Source organism: Austrofundulus limnaeus, unplaced genomic scaffold (genome assembly GCF_001266775.1).
Source record: "Austrofundulus limnaeus strain Quisiro unplaced genomic scaffold, Austrofundulus_limnaeus-1.0 Scaffold405, whole genome shotgun sequence".
Lineage (NCBI taxonomy): Eukaryota > Metazoa > Chordata > Actinopteri > Cyprinodontiformes > Rivulidae > Austrofundulus > Austrofundulus limnaeus.
In genome coordinates, this window is record NW_013952807.1 from 22,869 (window position 1) to 41,134 (window position 18,266).

Here is an 18,266-nt window from a genome sequence, read left to right on the forward strand (position 1 = left end):
GCGCGCATGCGCTGATGCAGTTTACTTGGCTTCTGAAAATACATTTCCTCAAAGGTATTTTGAATCTGAAAAGAGCTTCGCTGAGTGAGACGTAGTGTTAGGAGCAGCAGACAGTTTAAGTTTCACTTTCACTTTGCTTTGTTACTGCCTAGAGCCTGCAGGAGTCATGGACGGGGTGTGTGGGGAGGGGGGTGGGGAGTTATGCTCCGTGATGAGGAAGTTCGGCACGTCCCAGGGGCGTTTCTGGTCCCAAAAGGTGTTTCTGGTCCCCACCTGTCGTTTTGCTCCTCAGCATGGCTTCCTAAAAACACTGCAGGATTTCTCAGACATGCATGAATGAGTCAGAGCAAGACTTTGGGCATGTTTTTTTATGAGAGTATAACATTATAACATGATATAAAACTAAAAAAAATTTGATTTTACTTGATATTGTCCCTTTAATGTAATGTTCATGGAAAAACACTAAGAAGCTGACTGAGGATGGAGGAAATGGCACAGGAAACACAGGGAGACAAGACAGGAAATAAGAAAATATAATACCAAACAAAACAGACTGAGGAAATATCACACACAAAGAATCATAAAACACTAACCAAGGCAAGAATCACAACAACTTATTTCTGTCTCTAATTATTTAAGTATAGTATGTTTTTTGTGTATTTCTAAGTGGTCAGAGCAGCTCCAGCCATAATTCTTTGCATATTTTTTTAAGGTTTTCTACTGAGATTATTTCTGTTTGGAAGCTCTGCTGCCTTCTTCTGGTACTTCTATGCACTTCTGACCTTTTGTCCCGATGAGTAACTGTGCCAACAGAGCAGAAAATAAGGTTTTTAACAGCCCGATTTATGTCCCAAATAAAGCCACGGTCTCCGATGAGATGATGAGGAGAGGTCAGGGCTGCGGGGCAGAGCAGAGAGAAAAGAGGAGGATGTCTGAACCCTTTCTTCTGTCAGTCCTCGCAGGGAATATGAGATCGGAACGAGAATGAAGCACAAATGTTTTGACTCATCGGAGCTGCAGATATAAACCTGTTTGGTTCAGTGCAGATGTTAACTCTCTCTTCCCCTCTGCAGTGGTCCTGTTCTGTACGGCTGCTCTCATATTCCCGATGGGCTTCTACATCCGTGAGATCGGAGGACAGCCGTACAAGCTGCCCAACAACACGGCGGTGGGCTCCTCGTACGTACTCTTCATCCTGGCCATTTTCTTCACCATAGTTGGGCTGCTGTTTGCTGGAAAGTTCTGCTTACCGGGCTGACACCCATATCCACCCACTTCTGGATGAGTTATGTTTTAAAAAAAAGACTTTCCTGTTCACTGTGACGAGGAACTACTTCTGATAAACTCAAGACTCTTGTTTCTTGATGTATTCTTTTTATTTGTTTAATTCTGTTGTTTGTAAATACATGTTTCAAGTCTTTCTGCTGTCAGTGTGAGCAGTGGTTTAACCCTGCTTTAAATCACCGCAGGATTGTAAAGATTTTAAGGTTTTAATGTGATGGAAACAACTCAGAATGATGATAAATGGACCACAAAGCTGGATCCTGGAGTTGTGACTGGAAGCTTTTAAATCTAGGTTCACATTTAGCAGAATAAATCTGCAGCCGTCATTCTCCCAACTTCAAGAAGTCCACTTCAAAAAACTGTTCATTAATAATATATCTCTGTACTCATCAGGTACTAATACCAAGTATTTACCTTTTAAATACAGAGTACCATTCTATACTGTACAACTCCAGTTCCAATGGAGTTGGGTAGTTGTGTAAAACATAAATAATAGTAGAATACAAGGATTTGCTCAGTTTTTGTTTAGTATTTTATGTGGCGGCTGTGGTGGAGTGGTTAGGAGAGTCATCCCGTAACCGGTAGGTTGCCAGCTCAATACCCCATTCCAGCTGTCTCAGTTGTGTCCTTGGGCAAGACACTGAACTTGCTTGAGAGGGTCGGGTGGCGCCGGTGCATGTCAGTGTGCCCCAGGGCAGCTGTGGCTACAATGTAGCTTACCACCATCAGTGTGTTGAATGACTGAAGTTTAAAGCACCTTAGGGTCCATATGGACGTGATAAAGCACTATATAAGTTCAAGACATTTAGTATTTACACAACGTCACAACTTTTTGTATTACAGCCCAGTCAACAGAGCTACCTGCTATATACCAGGTATCATCTTACACATGGTGTGTACCTGGTACTTGGCAGGCAGTATTATGCATTTATACCCTGTGTGGACAATAGATCCCATTTTTCCCATTAATGTTTATAGATGAAGAAACGTCTCAGTTTGTATATTGTTTACACTTAAACATTCTTTTGTTTTTTAAAAAGAACCAACACAAGATTTGTGACATTATTTAAAGGAAAATTTTATTGGTGGGTGGAAGATAACCTTTTATTGAATAACTCACAGGCAAAATAAACTGTTGATTTTTTTTTATAACTATACAGTATCTGAGCCAGAGGGACAAACATTTGCTTTTCTTTTGATTGAGGCCCAAAACTGCAGATATTCTTTCAGCCTTGACTTTTGGTGCAGTCTGCAGCAGATTTCCACATTTCCATCTCTTTCTCTCAGGCGAGCACAGAATATCAATTTTCTGTATTTAAGAACAATATTTTGAGGTGAGTAATTAGTATATTTTCTAAACTTTTAGTCAGAACTTGCAACAGGGATTTAGGTGCATATAACATCCACTTTGCCCACGACAATAAATGCCAAGCATCAAAACTCACCTGCTGCTTCTTTAGTTGTAAATATAGCTGTGAAGGCTTTTTACCCCGACGTAAAGAAATGTTGGGATAGAAATAAGGAAAAACCAAAAACATTGTACATACACAAACATGAGAAATACATAAAAAGGAAAAATGTGTTTAGATCCAAGAGCTCAAACAGAATTTTTATGGGAGAATTATCCTGACTTAATCCAAGAGMGTATATTTTCAATTTGAGAGCAGGACAATATTTTCCCCCATACTTTTTGTCATGAATAAAGAAATCACACCACAAATAAGTGTTACTTACTGTGAGACACATTAAAAACCTGCACACAACTCTGTTATTYATGAAAACTGCAGCATCAAATCAATCAGCCTAATAAAAACATAAATGTTTCACAGAAAATATGGTCAAATTAAAGATATGTGTTGAAGTAAAGTGATAAATTGTTGTTTTGTGAAAATAAAACTGCAGCAGTGTGGCAATCAGTGTTACTAGATCTGCAAAAACAAAATAAACACACCACTAGAGGGTGCAGTTGATCAAATAAAAGTCCAACTTCTCACTTCGTCTGAGCAAAACTGAGGACATTTAACCTTTTTAATAAAAGCACATCTGCTGAATGTGTTCAGTAAACCCAGCTGAAGTGAGTTTACATTTTATTTAACAATAACTACCTGACAGCTGCTCCTCCTGAGTTCGCTCTACCTTCACYACAACTTTTTTTTTTCTTTGAGTTGAAGTCCACTGTGGGTTCAGGTCGTATTTGGACCTCTTTGCTGCAGCTTGGCCATCCGTGCGGCTGTGAGCAGCAGCGCTCCGGTGATGACCTCCAGGCCGTAGGAGAGCCAGGCCAGACCCAGAGACCAGCCGAAGGAGGTGTGGATGTAGGCCAGAGCTTCCTGCCCTACTAGCCTCTCGGTCTCATCCAGAGCCTGGTGGGAGTAGATGATGTAGAGGCTCGCACCACAAAGAGTCAGAAGACCTGGACGATGACGCAAACAGAAACAAGCAAACTATTAAAGCTTATTGTGCAGCGATAGTTCAGCTGTTCTGTGGGAGACGTTATGAACAATGAATATCTTACTTGTTGTGTAGTTAGCTCTTTGAATGACTTCAGTGTAGAAAGTCAGGATGTAAGTGTGACAGTACTGATGAGCTAATGGCTAGTCCAAACATAACTAAGTGGATTGTTGTTGTCTAATGCTGCATTTACACCAAACACGTTTTGAGCGTCTGGTTTACATGAAAGGTCAATGGTGGACGCGCATCCAGGGRCGTCTAGAAGGCGAGCAGTGCRTTTTGAGCAGCGCGRTTCGAAGCGGTCCCTGTGTTTTAAGCGTTTTCTACGGGTGCGGCGCGTCCAAAGCATCCGGCACTCGAGTTGGAAAATCTGAACTTTTGCTGCTCGACGCGTCGCGTCAACCAACCAGAGAGGCTCTGCTCAGTGAGGTACTGGTGACGGGCCGGAAATACCAGAAGCCCGGGAAATCGGATCACACAAACAATGGAGGACAAACTGATAGTCCGATCATTTATGATCATTCCAGTGTCCGTTAATGTGATAGAAATAAAAAATACTTTGCCTGGAGGACGATTGTTGAGGAAGTCGGCATGTCTGGTAAGTTATCAAAACTTGTAACATGGTCAATTTCTCACCCCCCAATCTGAATAAAAGGGCTCCTCCTCTTGCGCGTCTAGATGTGCGTCTATATCCATATCAAATGCATCTGTCCTCACTGGACACCAGTGTCGGGAGGCGTGCGTTTTGAGATATTTGGAGGYGYGCGATGCGTTTGGTGTCAATGCAGCATTAGAGGCTGGTGGGGCAGGAGGGTTTGGACTTCATCCACATCTCTTCAGCTGATCTCTGGGTCTGACCTGGCTCTCCTCTGGCCTGGAAGGCATCACCGGACCTTTGTGGCTGTCCTTAGTCACAACGACCCCTGAGGTATTTTCCAAACTGAGGATKTTCAAAGAGCTATCTACAACAGGTAAGATATAGAAGGTTCATAACTTTTCCATAAAACCCCACCACAAAACGGCTCATAAGTTAGTTAGGTGTCCAAACAGGCTTGTTAAATTCAAAAACTTTTTCATAAATAACCTTTTTTTTTCAGATTCACTGGCCACTGGTTAATTACCAATAGTTCACATCTGGAAATAGACTGAACCTTCCCCAATTATTCATTTTACCAACATGTTAGGGCACAAACATAAACACAAGCTGGTATTTTACTACAGTATTTTGTACAGTGAGAAGTCCTGAACCAAACCAGCTAAATCAGGTCTTCAGTAATCTCATATTGAGAAACAGGAAACGTGTTGACGCACATCTGTCCCCCTCATCATCGGAGACGAGACCGGGACACACACACACACACACACAAAGACACACACACAAAGGGCCCCACAAAGTTTCACAGCGTTGCCATTGGAAACCCTTTTAATTTTGACAGCTTGCTCCTGGTTTTAGAGGATGCAAGTGGAACTACCCAGGGCGGGACTAATAAAGACTTTATTACAATTACACCCTGAGGTGCAGCAAAGTGGAGATATGATGAGGAAGCCGTGTCTGATGTCTCATTTTTATGCACCTCGCTGCAGTGAGCGGARCAACACAAAGACACGAAGGCACAGCTGGGAAATGACTGAACTACAGAGCGTACAGGAAGGAGAGCAGTGSCGTTATTAATTAGCTGCTTTATCCTGTAGTCTATTAAAGGAACTCAGCAACTGGCTTTTGGTTTGTTTGTGTTCTGTACGGCAGGAGAATCATTGAATCAGCTCTTTGATATCAAAGACGGTGATGTCATTGTGTCCAATAGAAGAAGGAAAACTATTGTCATGTCCATAAGCTAAACATGCCTTAGAAAGTATTTTTTTTACTATTTTATTGCCTAAATTGTACATTAAATTTATTATAAATTAAACTAGAACTCATTAAAGAAATGCTTATGACTCTCTGTGCTGCATTCCAGTTTTAAACTTTGATCATCCAGAAATGACAGAGTCATTTCAGTCAAGTCTTGAAAAAAAAAATTCAAAATCACAATATTGCAAAACTTTGTGTTATCTGCTCGGTTATCTGTGTGTTGGACTCTCCGCTGGTATCACATCAAAATGAGGCTCAATATGTGTAAAACTGATGGAGTTGTAGCCCGTTTAATGTTCGCTGAGGTCAACTGGACGTCTTGAATTGGGTTGACTTACAGTTTAAAAYAAAGATCTAAACACTTTAACTGGGAAGTGCACACCTACGGGCCCTACTTAGATTTGATACTGAGACTCATAGATTCTGCTGGAGTGGGGTGGGGGTGGGGGGTGTTCAAATTTAAATACCAAAAATGCACGTGTAGGCCCTCCCATGTTGATTGACACCTTTATTGCACACTAGTTWTRTCCTGAYGCATCTCAGGAATCCAGGTAGAAAAATCCTAAAGAAAAAATAAGTAGSTCCTATAGACGGGTTCTGAAACTCCTTGGAGGAGAGACAAAACGTTTCACTAAATAAGAACCCGCCCAGAGGACTTACTTTTCTTTTTGATCACACTAGTTATAGTTACAATAATTATGACTGCTAAAGCTAAAAACTTAGTGCTAACTTTACAGTGACCAAGCTGTGCATGTACTTCAAAGGGTTCAAGAACAGCATGCAACTTTATTTAAACATGGTTTTTCCAGGCGCTTCAAAGTTTTTGTGGGCCTAGGTGTAATTTGAAGGGGAGTTATGACCCCCACAATAATTTGATCCAGTCAATATACCCCCCCCCCACCAATAAAATGACATAATTTGCTCAAACACAATAGAAATTAAGGTAAACAGATGCAACTCTCTTGTTATCTTTAAGTAACTTTGACCTGATTAAAAACATTTACAATGTCATATATGTAGCATAATTGCTGAAAATGATGCAGGGTTTTAGAGCAGAGGTTCTCAAACTGGGGTCCCAGGACCCCTAGGTGTCCGCAAGCCCTATCATAGGGGTCCTCAAAAAAATYTAATAAWTTGTTAATTTGGTTTTCATTTTAAAAAATGCATATGGGGAACAATGCACTAGTAAAACAAACATACTAAACCAAACAAAAAGTAATATCCCCGTGACATTTAGTCGTTAAAATGAYAATAGATTATTTTTAAAACAGCATGGGGTTTATGAGGGGGTCCCTGGAAAATTTTCACCCTTGTAAGGGGTCCCCAGATCCAAAAAGTTTGAAAACACCTATTTTAGAGCAATTTACTCCAGTGGTAGACCTAAAGTTGCACCCTTGTTTGTGGGGACTGTTCCTGTATGTTTTGTTGATGACTCTTTGCCATTCCAAATTTTGTTTCAATATTGAGTGTTATTACCCGAAATCATTATCCAATACAGGTCAACAATCATGCATTTCATTACTGTATTTCTAAAGACATTTGGGAATATACCAGTTTAGGAGATTTACCTCACATTTTTAAAGATGACCAGTCCAGCATTGATCCATCCATTATCTATACCTGCTTCTTCCTTTCCTGGTCACGAGGGTCACTGATGCCCATATCCAGCAGTCACTGGGCAAGGGGCAGGATACAACCTGGACAGGTCGCAGGTCCATCACAGCCAACACTGATCCATAACTAAAATACCTTGAATCAAGCCTTGATGCCATTGTGTTCTTAAAGTCTTTACTTTTCAGCAGCAACAAAAAAGAGACACTGCTCCACACAAGGTTTGAACTCACAACCTTGGCATGACTTGAGGTGTTTGTACTGTCTTATATCTCATGCTGACCAGTTGCACCACTGGAGCTCCCTGCGCACTGATGCTCCTCTGAAACATRCATTTTGATCAAAAATATTTGCATGATTGAGTTAATTCTTTTTATTGTCTTGTAGTGAAATAAATTTATTTGCTTCCTATTTGACCACAGAACTGTTTATCCAAACCTTCTCTTTTTTTCTCTCTCAAGAGAAGTTCAAAAGCTGCAGGAAAGTTTCCATAGCTCTCTTAGTTGCCATTCAGAAAAGTAATCAAAGCAGCATCTGCTATAAGTTTGATACGTTGACATCTGCATTGAGTTTCTGGTGGAAGGATCTGTCCTTGGGCCATGACAGTTTTACTCAATGATCTTTTATCTGTTTTTATCTGTTAATGTATACTGATGACTGTAATTTATAAAAACAATTTACAACATCACATACCAAGGAACTAACAACCCCCCACAGTTTTTTTGATTGATAAATCTTCATTTTATACATGTTAAAATAACACAACAAAAAAGGCAAACAAAACATGAAAAAAAAGACAAAAGCGTTTCAGATTAACAAGCTCCAGTGGYGCAATCGGTCAGCGCGCGGTACTTATAAGACAGTATTGGGCTTGAAGTGATGCCGAGGTTGTGAGTTCAAGCCTCACCTGGAGCAGGTCTTTTGGTTGATACAAAAAACAAAAATACAAGCTGCTGTAGAGATTGGTGGTTTGAAGACACGAGTTGTTGGAGTTCAGTTATGGCCCCAGACATTGCTAACAGACAGACAGCGGAGTTTTCTGGGTCTGCTCAGATATGTTCTGAACTTTAATCAACTGATCTCTGTGGTGTGTTAAACATTTCCTGAAACTTTCATGTGTTTTCAGTTTGGTTTATTTGGCAATGGAAGACGGGTATATATTTAATATTAGAAAACCAAAATCCAACTATTAAACCAGCCATGAGATTTAACTCACATTTCTGGCAGTGGTAGGGCTATAAGCAATACAGTTTCCCTGAAAGTTTCATCAAAATCTGAGGTGGATTTGTGTTATTTTCATATTTTACAAGGAGCCTTGCAATGGAAAGTTGTCCAGGAAAGAGAATAAACATCCGAGAACCTCTGGACAAAACCTCCAAGTGGCTTATTGCCGAAATGTCACTGAGTGCTCTGAAATGTTTCAAACTTTAATTGGGTGTAATAAACACCTTTGAAAGAGTAATAAACATTTCCTCAAAGTTTCATACAAATCCATTTGGTATCTTATGGTTTTTTGAAAAACTTTGCTTCAAATTTATTTAAGTCTCATAACCAATAGACTGCAAGGAAATGTGTTCACCACCTCATCGTCCACTCCCTGCTTCTCTGTCCCTGTTGTATTCTGTGAGAGTAGGGTTGACATGTACGAGCCAATCGGCTAACTAAAACAAAGTGCTTCACAAACGCTAAACCACTGATCAGGAAAGAAAATTATTGGAAGCTAATGCTAACAGAGACCCGTTTACTCAAGATCTGTCATTTTAACATAGACCCGTATATCTAACTCTGAGACTAACATAGGTGGACACACAAAATGCTAATAATGCTACACRCACACACAAGACGCTTGATGCAGGTGTACCGCACTACCTTTGTGAGAGGATAGTTGTTTTTGTCAGCAAATTTAAAGTTAGCAGAACAAATGTGGTGGAAGCTAACAGACCATTTCGCAGTTAAAAATCGCTCCACATGTGCATGCCCAAAGTGGGTGGTGCTTACAGAACAATGCTGAGGTTGCTTTGGAAATTGGAAACCAATTTGACCAGTAAATTTGTGCCATTATACAGACCCAATGTATTTGCTTTGAACTGATTTGTGTTAAACTTTCCTTTTGGATCATAGATGAGATTTTTCATAAATATCTATGCTACAGCTCTGCTTTTTAAGCTTGTTGAATTTGGACAATTGCAATGGCRTTTTCATAGCAACCTCAGCATTTTACTTGTTGACCTGTGACCCGGAAGATCTATTGGTCCACAAAAACACTTGTCTGCTAAACAAAACAATAGCTTCACAATTAGCTGTTAGTGAATTAGTGGATCTGTGCCCAACACTAGTTTTAAAATTAAGTTTATTAAAAAAAATTAGCTCTTCTRTCATATCTGTAAGTATTTAAGTTAACTTCACTTCTCTCTGCCATAGCGGTGCAGGAACAAGTGTTTGCATGCACAACTGGTCAAAAATGTACCCCTGTATTTATTAAAGCAAATAAAATATTGCTTCTTATTTTCCTTTGTGGGTTTTTAAATAAAAAAAATAGACCTTGCTGATTCAGTATTTAACATTATGCCCTTTGGCAAATGCTGCAGCTTAAAACCCATTTCTGTGGCTTTAAGGGGATTTTCAGCCATAATTCGTTTGAAAGGGTTGTATGAGATTTATGGCTGTGGTGTACTCACAGCTTTTCAAAATTACCATTAAACTCACTCTTTCTCAAATTTTACTTCTTTACGTGCAAAATTMAATTATAGCTGTTTTTGTTTTTATTAAGGTCAGTTTGTGACATACTTAATCATGCTCCAAAGCTCAGTTTTACACGAAAACAACAACAACAAAAAGTAAATGAGTCACAAGATATTTTAATGTATTTGTTAAAAAGAACGTTTAATCCTGGCCTGTTGTTTGAACTCCACAGTGGGAGGGACTGTGTCCCTCTCTGCACACAGACACCAAATTACTCTCATGTGTCAGAAAATGAAGTCTTGTTCATTTAAGCAGCTCCTGTTTTCTGTAAACCTGCAGCAAGTGATGCAAAGCAGAGCTGCACTGCGTTTTCCTCGAGCTCGCCGAGACAAATCGGTCTTCCACTGTCAACATGTTCTTYCCTGGAACATCACCGCAAAAATGTAACGTTTCAAACGTTCTGCTGTGTTTCTTTTAATACAACTGTTATTATAAACTGCTGCTGACAGCAAAAGGTGGGTAGTAATGACTGCACATATTTGTCTGTCTGTTAGCAGAATATATCATAAAAAAACCCAAACAGATTTCAATGAAACTCACAGAATGCAATCATTAGATACACCTCTACAACTGATTAACGTTTGGAGTCAATCTAATTTAAGATGGCCACTACATCTAAACAACTTTAAACAAAACAAAAATGGCAGTTTTACAGATTTGTTGTGGTATAGCTTTCAACACATAATCTGAGCGTGACATTTTGCTTTATTACAGGAAATTTTGTGCAAAGTTGTTTTCGAGGTTTGATCAAAATGGCTACAACTCATCATTATTCTCCAAATAAGTTGATTTTAATCTAAAACCCTGGCATGAAAGGTGGTGGGTGAGATGCATTCCTCTCAAAAAAATGGGCCCAGCTCTCATCCTTTGACCTGACATTTGCACCTTGAGCAGACACTGACCCGTAACTTACTGCACATGAAGAAGTAAGAGGCTGTGGCGGTGAGAAAGAYGGGGCTTCTGGCCAGGGAGCTGACCAGCCCACAGATCCCACCAAAGAGCAGCAGAACCAGGCTGAGGGGGAGCAGCACCACTATGGCTCCGTGCATATCTGAGGTGGGAAACACATGGAGCATCAGTGGACTCCTGACACACTGAGGAGCATCAGAACGATCAAAGCTGGAAGAGGAGACTCACTGAGCATGCGCAGCTCAAATTCAGAGTATCTGGAGGAATCGGCAGTAAAAGTGGCGATGGAGTCTGTGTGCGTCTTCCCGCCTGAACTCAACGAAACGGACAAAAGCAGCAGCATTGGTCTCACATGACAACATCTAGAGGAGAAAACTTCAAATATCTAAATCAGGAGGAAGTTACCTTCGTTGATGCTCCACAGACCCGAGTGGGAGCTCATGTCCTCAAAGTCGCTCATGTTCTTAGTCTCTATGATGAACCAATAATCGGTTCCGATGGAGGTGGCCAACAAGGCGAAGCTCAGCAGACCGCAGATCCCCGCTGTGATCACCAGAGCTCCAAATGTCACCTTCATGGTGAGTAGCTGGAGGCTCAGCTCATGCGTAACGCGCTCAGTCCCGAACCGAGATCCAGTCCCCGACAGGGGAAAAAAAAAAAAAAAAAGATTCTTCCACAGTACTGTAGAGTTTCAGTTCCAAGTGTTTGGAGAAGAGGGAACTTGTCCCACCGTTGCGCAGAGGACAGTGTCTGAGCTGCAGCAGCTTCTGTCAGGGAGGGACTTGGGATTCCAGTCGGGAGGCGCCTTTACGCACGGCACAGATAACACGTGCGCAAAGAACGGCCCGAGGGCGAGAAGCGGCCCTTGGACCTCCTAAACCTAGACCTTCACACCTGGTGCGAAAATAAAGCTTGAATCAAATGTAAGAAACCCATGATTTAAGACTCTTGAGGAAAATTAAAATTAGGAAACACTGAGCAATATAAAAGAACCTCAACGTTGAGAACAAAGCTGTTTCCAGCTTCTCAAGATGGTCTCAGTAACAGTTTTTATTTCTACCCCCCACATCCCAGGGGTAAACAAATCTTTGTTTTCTCCATCTCCATCTTCTTCTGCTTATAGTCGGGTCACAGAGGCAACAGGTCTAGGAGAGAAACCCCAAGGCGTTCCCAGACCAGACTGAATACATAATCCCTGAAGTCCTGGGTATTCCCCAGGGTCTCCTCCCAGTGGGACATGCCCAGAACACCTAAAGGGAGGCGTCCTAATCAGATGCCCAAACCACCTCTATAGGAGCCATTTGTAGTTCTGGGGGTTCTGGGTATAGTTTGGGTTCTTATTTTGCTTTTACAGTTCAGTTTGGTTTGGTGGCAGTGTTTGTTTATTTGGATTGACACTTTGACCTATATTTTTGCTCTACCACTGGTGGCGRTGTGGAGGGGAAATCTATATAGGTGTCAAGGTGAAAAGGAAAGGTGAAGGGTGTACGGAAGTCACACGGTTTTTACCGCTCTCTGTTAAAATGCTGGTTAACCTCTCTCATATTCACATTTTACCATAATTTTCCATCTATTTGGCAAGCTGCCATAGACCAACACTCTGGACTTTGTAACATTTAATAATCAAAAATAATATAATAAATGGGAGTATCCCCAARCATATCTCCCAGTCTGGACATTATACTAATTGGAGCGCGTCAAATGCCTGGATTYCCCYGCACCCAGAAGCGACTAAAAGGTTGGATTTGATAGTCGCTACACACCTCAACTGACTCATTTCGATGTGGAGGAGCAGCGGCTCTACTCTGAGCTCTCCCGGGATGACCGAGCTCCTTACCTATCTCTAAGACTGAGCCACCCTATGAAGGAAGCTCATTTCTGTTGCTTGTATCCAGGATCTCATTCTTTCTGTCATAATTCACGCCTCATGACCAYAGGTGAGGGCTGGAACAAAGACACACCAGTAAATCAAGAGCTTTGCCTTTCGACTCCACTTTCTTCACCACAACCGACCAAAGCAACGTCCTCATTATTGAGGACGAGTCCCCAATCTGTCGATCCATCTCCCKCTCCATCCTACCATCACTCGTGAACAAGACACCCAGATACCACTTGTGGCATAAACTCTGACCTGAAGGAGTTGAGAACCATGGCCTSAGACTTAGAGGAACTGACTTTCATCCCAGCCACTTCACACTCGACTGCATWCCTCCCCAGTGCATGCTGAAGGTCTTGGTCCAAAGACCCAGACAGAGCCACATCATCTGCATACAGCAGAGATGAGACCCCGTGGTTCCCAAACCAAACACTSTCCTCTCCACAACTGCATCATTAGATCCACTACAAACAGGATCGGAGACAAGGGACAGCCCTGGCAGAGTCCAACCTGCACCGAGAACAAGCTCGACTTTGTGTGAACACAACTCCTGCTTTGGTTCTACAAGGACTGGATCGCTCTAGTAGCAATCCAGACACTCCATAGTCCCACTGCACCCCCCACAGAMTGCCTCGAGGAACCCGGTCATAAGTCTCCAAGTCTACAAAACACATRTAGACCGAGAGGCAAACTCCCATGACCCCCTTAGCAACTCTGCAAGGGTAAAGATCTGGTCCACTGTTCCACACCCAGGATGAAAACCACGCTGTTGTTCTTGTAGATTTTATTTTCATGGCCAAATTTCAAGCCAAGATAATTAATTTAGATTTTTTTCATTAATCTTTGATTTTGGTGTTAAAACAGCAACAGAGAATCATCTTTATCCCTTACTGCATTCTTTATTTTAAAGTCAAATAATTAGATTTTTGAGGGCTTTCTTGTTTTTACCTGATTTGCTGAATTGTGATCAAATGTACCTTTAAGAAATACGAAATTAAAAAAGGTGTAAAGCATAAGAATGTTAATGTATCTTAATCCATTAGGTTATGTATGTTCTAAATGCTACACAAAACATAATATTTCTAAGAATAATTTGTTATACATTTTTTAATAAATATTGTTTTTGAAAGTGCTCTAGAAATAAACTTGACATTGAGAAATCGGCCCTTGGCTTGGACCAAGTTCTGATTTTTGGCTGCCTTGTGTGTAACTGGAGTTTGTGGGAGAAAATTGGAGCACACAGAGAAAACCATGCAAACGCCACCTAGGAAGGCCCTAAAATGGGAAACCTGAAAACTCAAAAGTCCCCCCACCACTATTAAAAACATTACAAACAAATTTCATACATTTCTAGTTTGGGTAAGAGCCTCAGGCTGGAGAAAGAGCTGGGTTTGGGAACACGCTGCAGACTTTTGCACTTAAAACGAAAATAAATAAGACAAGACAATTGAATTTCTCGAATTTTTATGCTGTTGTAGTAAACAAGCAAGACCAGTAAAAGTCATGAAAACAGCTTTATCAAAATGAAAATCCATCCATCTATACTTTAACAAGCAGTTAAAGTGGCCTCAAAACTAACGACTAAAACAAATGACTTGTATGTGGATTATTATGTAGTCAGTTACAAAAGCATCAACAAAAWTTTATTTAAAATAAACACAAAGATTAAACAGGAAGCAGTAAAAACTATTTACAAATCTCTGAGAAATGACTCGATTACAGTCAGCTTTCTTCTCTCATGCACATCTGGTTCATCTTGGTCACTCCTCTCCCAAGGCCGTCTTGATGATGTTTGTGTTTTTCTGTTTGGCTGCTTCCTCAAACTTGGCAATGGCCTCGTTTCCTTTTTTTTTCTGTCAGAAAAACAAAGAAATTGAATCCACACTGAGGTTGAGGTTTGTTCTTGCAGGACTGCTTTAGAGACGTAAATGTATTTTTAAATTTCAAAGTAAAGATAGTTAAACAATTAAACATCTTTTTTAAAAACCCTGATAAATATTTTGAAGACAACACATCCTAGATTACACGGAAATACAAAAAAGAAATTTATGTTGTCTCATAAAAAAACCTACAATCATGAATTTGAGCTTCTCCTTCTCTAAATGTAAGAACTCTTCCACAGTCAGCTCTTCTACTTTTTTCTTCAGGGCAATGAAGTGGCAGGATGGTGAATGAGACTTGTGCTCTTTCCTAAAAAAATAACAAGGAAATCTGTTACACATTTATAGGAAATTGTATGAGTTAAAACAAGAAGTGTCAATATAAGCAGCTGTAAGCAACGCTGTACAATATGTTTTAGCTGTGAAGAACATTTTTGTACATTTTGACAAGACATTATTTTAAATAAAGTCAAATTTAAACATTTACAGAAAGATTTGAACAATATGAGGCAAGCGTTTGCTGTGAGATGATCTTCTGCCACAAAGCTACCTCCTGACATGGTTCAAGTGAGTTGGGAAGCCCAACATGGTATAATTACTGGGACTGTGCTGCTGACAGATGGAGTTTAACGGMGATGCAGGAGAGCATTTAATGCCTGCTTCACRTGGAAAGATAAATGTACAGATAAATGTGCTGATTTCTGGACCAATTTTTCCCTTCTGACAATCTTAAGGTATCCCCGATTATTATGATAGCTCTAAAGATAATCTTAGGAGATACTCCTGCTGCGCGGTGTGTTGGGTGATCTAGTCGACTTGGAAGGATGCAAGGACCGCTCCCACCTCAAATCGAGGATCTTCATGTTATATCCCAGCGTGTGTGGTGTTACCGAAGAACAAGCAAGCTCGCAGCCTGTTTAATGTGACGTGTAGCCAATCAGAAAGAGAGGTGATGGAAACACGGAGGGGAAGACAAAACTGTCGTGGAGCACCATGTCTGGTGGACATCAGAGACGTCTTTTTGTTGTTTTTCCTCTGTTAAAAACAGTCCACAAACTGTCATAAATGTTTCTGTCTCTTCAGCCATGTTTATTTCACTCTGAAGTCACGTTTGAKCTCGATAGGTCTTAGTGTGTTTTCCTGTCTGCCATCTGAATGTTGGTGAGTGAAATCTGTTCATGTGGAGTGTGCTGTTCTTACTGTGTGGCTGTAAGACACACTGTAGGACCAAACCTGTTATCTATGACTTGTTTTTTTTATCATTGTGTGGGGTCTCTCAGTCTTTGAAAATCAACTAACAATTTTAAAATCTTGCAGAGTCAGCCAGGAAAAAGAGATGAAGGACATAGCAAGGAAAACCCTTTCTGGTGAAGAGTGTCGCAGGTGATAACTGCCTCCAGATTGAAGGTTRTTTTCCCAAATATGGCCCTGTTTTAACTGGGTAACGTTGCATATCTTAAAGTATACCGTGGAAAAACAGATTTCATCATTTTGGCTGTAAACGCCACCATGATGGATTGGAAATGAAACAAACAAGGTGTACTTTAACTGCAAACTTTCAGCTTTAATTTGAAGAGGTTTGCATCCAAATCACCAATATTATAATAATACACACTTTTGGAACCGTCTCTCAACAAATATAAGGTAATGTCCCAATTATTACACATTTTAAAAGCATCTTAAACTGTTTTTTAACAGTTCCCAGTCATGTACTCATTGAATAATTTTATTGTTGCGTTGTCATTTGTCTGAACATGTGTCTGTATTTTGTTTGATGTTGTATATTGTGTATCTTGTGTTGTTTTCCTGAACACCTTCTGTTGTTTTGTCTTCCTGCCTCAGGACTGCAGATGTAAATTAGCAACTATGCTATAATCTGGCTCATTTTAAGTATACAGAAGTATAAGATTTTTCACTGTCCTGATTAAATAAATAAAAATAAATAAATATTGGCCGCTTTTAAAATAAATAAATATAAAAAGTCAGCCATCAGTAAGGCTTCTACATAACCAAAAGGAAAATACAGCAGCAGCTCCTGCAATCAGCTCACTATTGTGCACATTTTAGTAGTTTAAAGTTAGAATACGCTCGTGTAATTATTTTTTTAGTGTAAAGGTTTGTTTTAGAATTGTTAAATATTGATCAAGTTAAGCAAATTATTGTTATATTGTGTGAAATTTTAAAAAAAAGCTATTGGGCCAAAAAAGAAGAAAATGGCAGCCACTGGCTGGCCTAATTTCTTATGATTTGCTACGGCAGAAATCAACCTCTAATATATATTTTAATTCAGAAGGGGAGAAATAATATTACAGGTATTTTATGTCAATACTGGGAAAATAATCCTTCCTGAAAAAATAAAATGACTTAAAGCAAAACTAATTTAAACTCATAAAAATACTTAAAAATCCCCTCCTTGTTTTGATCGTGTTGCAAATTAAAATAGTGAAGGTTGACTAAACGCTGATCTTACTCTGGGTCATCCTCTGGCTCCCAGCCCTCAAGCTCTTTGAGGCAGAAGAAACACATGGCGATGTCTGGACTGTTTTCTGACGGAGTGTGGATGAAGCCAACTCKGGCCATCTAGAAGAAAAGAACGAACAGAATAAAATCACAGTTATTGATTGATCAACGACATTTATTTTCCCAAATGTACAGAGATCTGTATGTACATATCTGACATGGATGTAACAGGTTTCTTACGAACTATATAAAGTATCAACTGATGTTATGAATAAAACTAGAYGTATACTTTATTGTCCCCCACAAGGGAAATTTGTCTTGGACATCGTGCTTTAAACAAAGCTACTAGAGTACAATACAAACAATAAAAACACAYGTTGAACACTAACACCACAAAAATATTAACAATAAAACACATATAATCATATATTGCTTCTAAATAAGTTGCATATTCTAAACAAACCTAAAAAAATCAGACCAGAGCATCAATAGCATGATGAAAAACTACATAACTGCCTTATTTATCATTCTGATTGATGTAGGGACAGATTAATTTTACCAGATAACAGCTCGTATTGTAAGTTGAAGATGTGAGTGGGATCAGACCGTACCACCATAAATAACACCTAACTAATATCTTTAGTTGATTTTCACATTTGAGCAGCCTTGAAGGTTTAGGCCCTTTACTTAAGAGGATTTTGTCACACAGTCTGTTTGTAACTAAGTAAAACTATCACTTTTAAGATATAAATTATAATTACAGGACTTTTATGTAAAACAGCAAAGTAACTTTAACTTATAAACGCTATCTAAATGCTGCACTAGCTATAAAACTACTGTTTCCCACAGTGTGAGCCACAGTGTTGACGCGTTTCAATCATTCACTCACGTTCTCCGGGGTGCACGTACAGTCTTCGTTGAAAGGCCAGCCTTCATACGTTTTTAGTCTGTTCTCATAAAAATACATTTTTAGATCTGCTTCGTCGAAAGTGTTCATCGTCTCGTCAAAAATAACAGCTTCTCCTACTCGTGTCGCGTCGCCTCTAAAAAAAACCAAAAAAACAAAGCTGGTGGGCACTTTCAAATTTGGGCGGATGTTCATCTCGGCTGTTTTGATTGGTGGGAAAAAGGTCACGTGGTTTGCCTGTCTTCTTCTTCTTCTTCTTCTTCTTCTTCTTCTTCTTCTTCTTCTTCTTCTTCT

At 40.0% G+C, this 18,266-nt stretch overlaps 3 protein-coding genes and 1 non-coding gene across 4 annotated transcripts in view; 2 read left to right on the plus strand and 2 right to left on the minus strand.

The window, feature by feature from the left end:
- Positions 1-1,420, plus strand: part of mosmo (modulator of smoothened) — a 12,516-nt gene extending 11,096 nt beyond the window's left edge. Inside the window, exon 4 of the mRNA XM_014024044.1 lies at positions 1,074-1,420. Within this exon, the coding sequence (XP_013879498.1) occupies positions 1,074-1,258 (185 nt within the window). The 3' untranslated portion in view covers positions 1,259-1,420. The remainder of the gene's footprint in view (positions 1-1,073) is intronic.
- Positions 1,421-2,423: 1,003 nt separating this feature from the next.
- tmem235b (transmembrane protein 235b) lies at positions 2,424-11,822 on the minus strand. The gene is made up of 4 exons (XM_014024043.1): positions 11,255-11,822; positions 11,078-11,158; positions 10,854-10,991; positions 2,424-3,697 (listed from the first exon to the last, which is right to left on the minus strand). The coding sequence occupies exons 1-4, from the start codon at positions 11,424-11,426 to the stop codon at positions 3,468-3,470; spliced, it is 621 nt and encodes a 206-aa protein (XP_013879497.1). The 5' UTR covers positions 11,427-11,822; the 3' UTR covers positions 2,424-3,467.
- trnai-uau (transfer RNA isoleucine (anticodon UAU)) lies at positions 8,018-8,113 on the plus strand. The gene is made up of 2 exons: positions 8,018-8,055; positions 8,078-8,113. It is a non-coding gene; the product is annotated as a tRNA-Ile (tRNA).
- Positions 11,823-14,172: 2,350 nt separating the features above from the next.
- On the minus strand, positions 14,173-18,150 carry birc5a (baculoviral IAP repeat containing 5a). Its single transcript, XM_014024045.1, has 4 exons — positions 17,955-18,150; positions 17,076-17,185; positions 14,798-14,915; positions 14,173-14,578 (listed from the first exon to the last, which is right to left on the minus strand). Exons 1-4 carry the CDS (start codon positions 18,060-18,062, stop codon positions 14,486-14,488), a joined length of 429 nt encoding a protein of 142 aa, XP_013879499.1. The 5' UTR covers positions 18,063-18,150; the 3' UTR covers positions 14,173-14,485.
- Between the last annotated feature and the right edge of the window lie 116 nt (positions 18,151-18,266).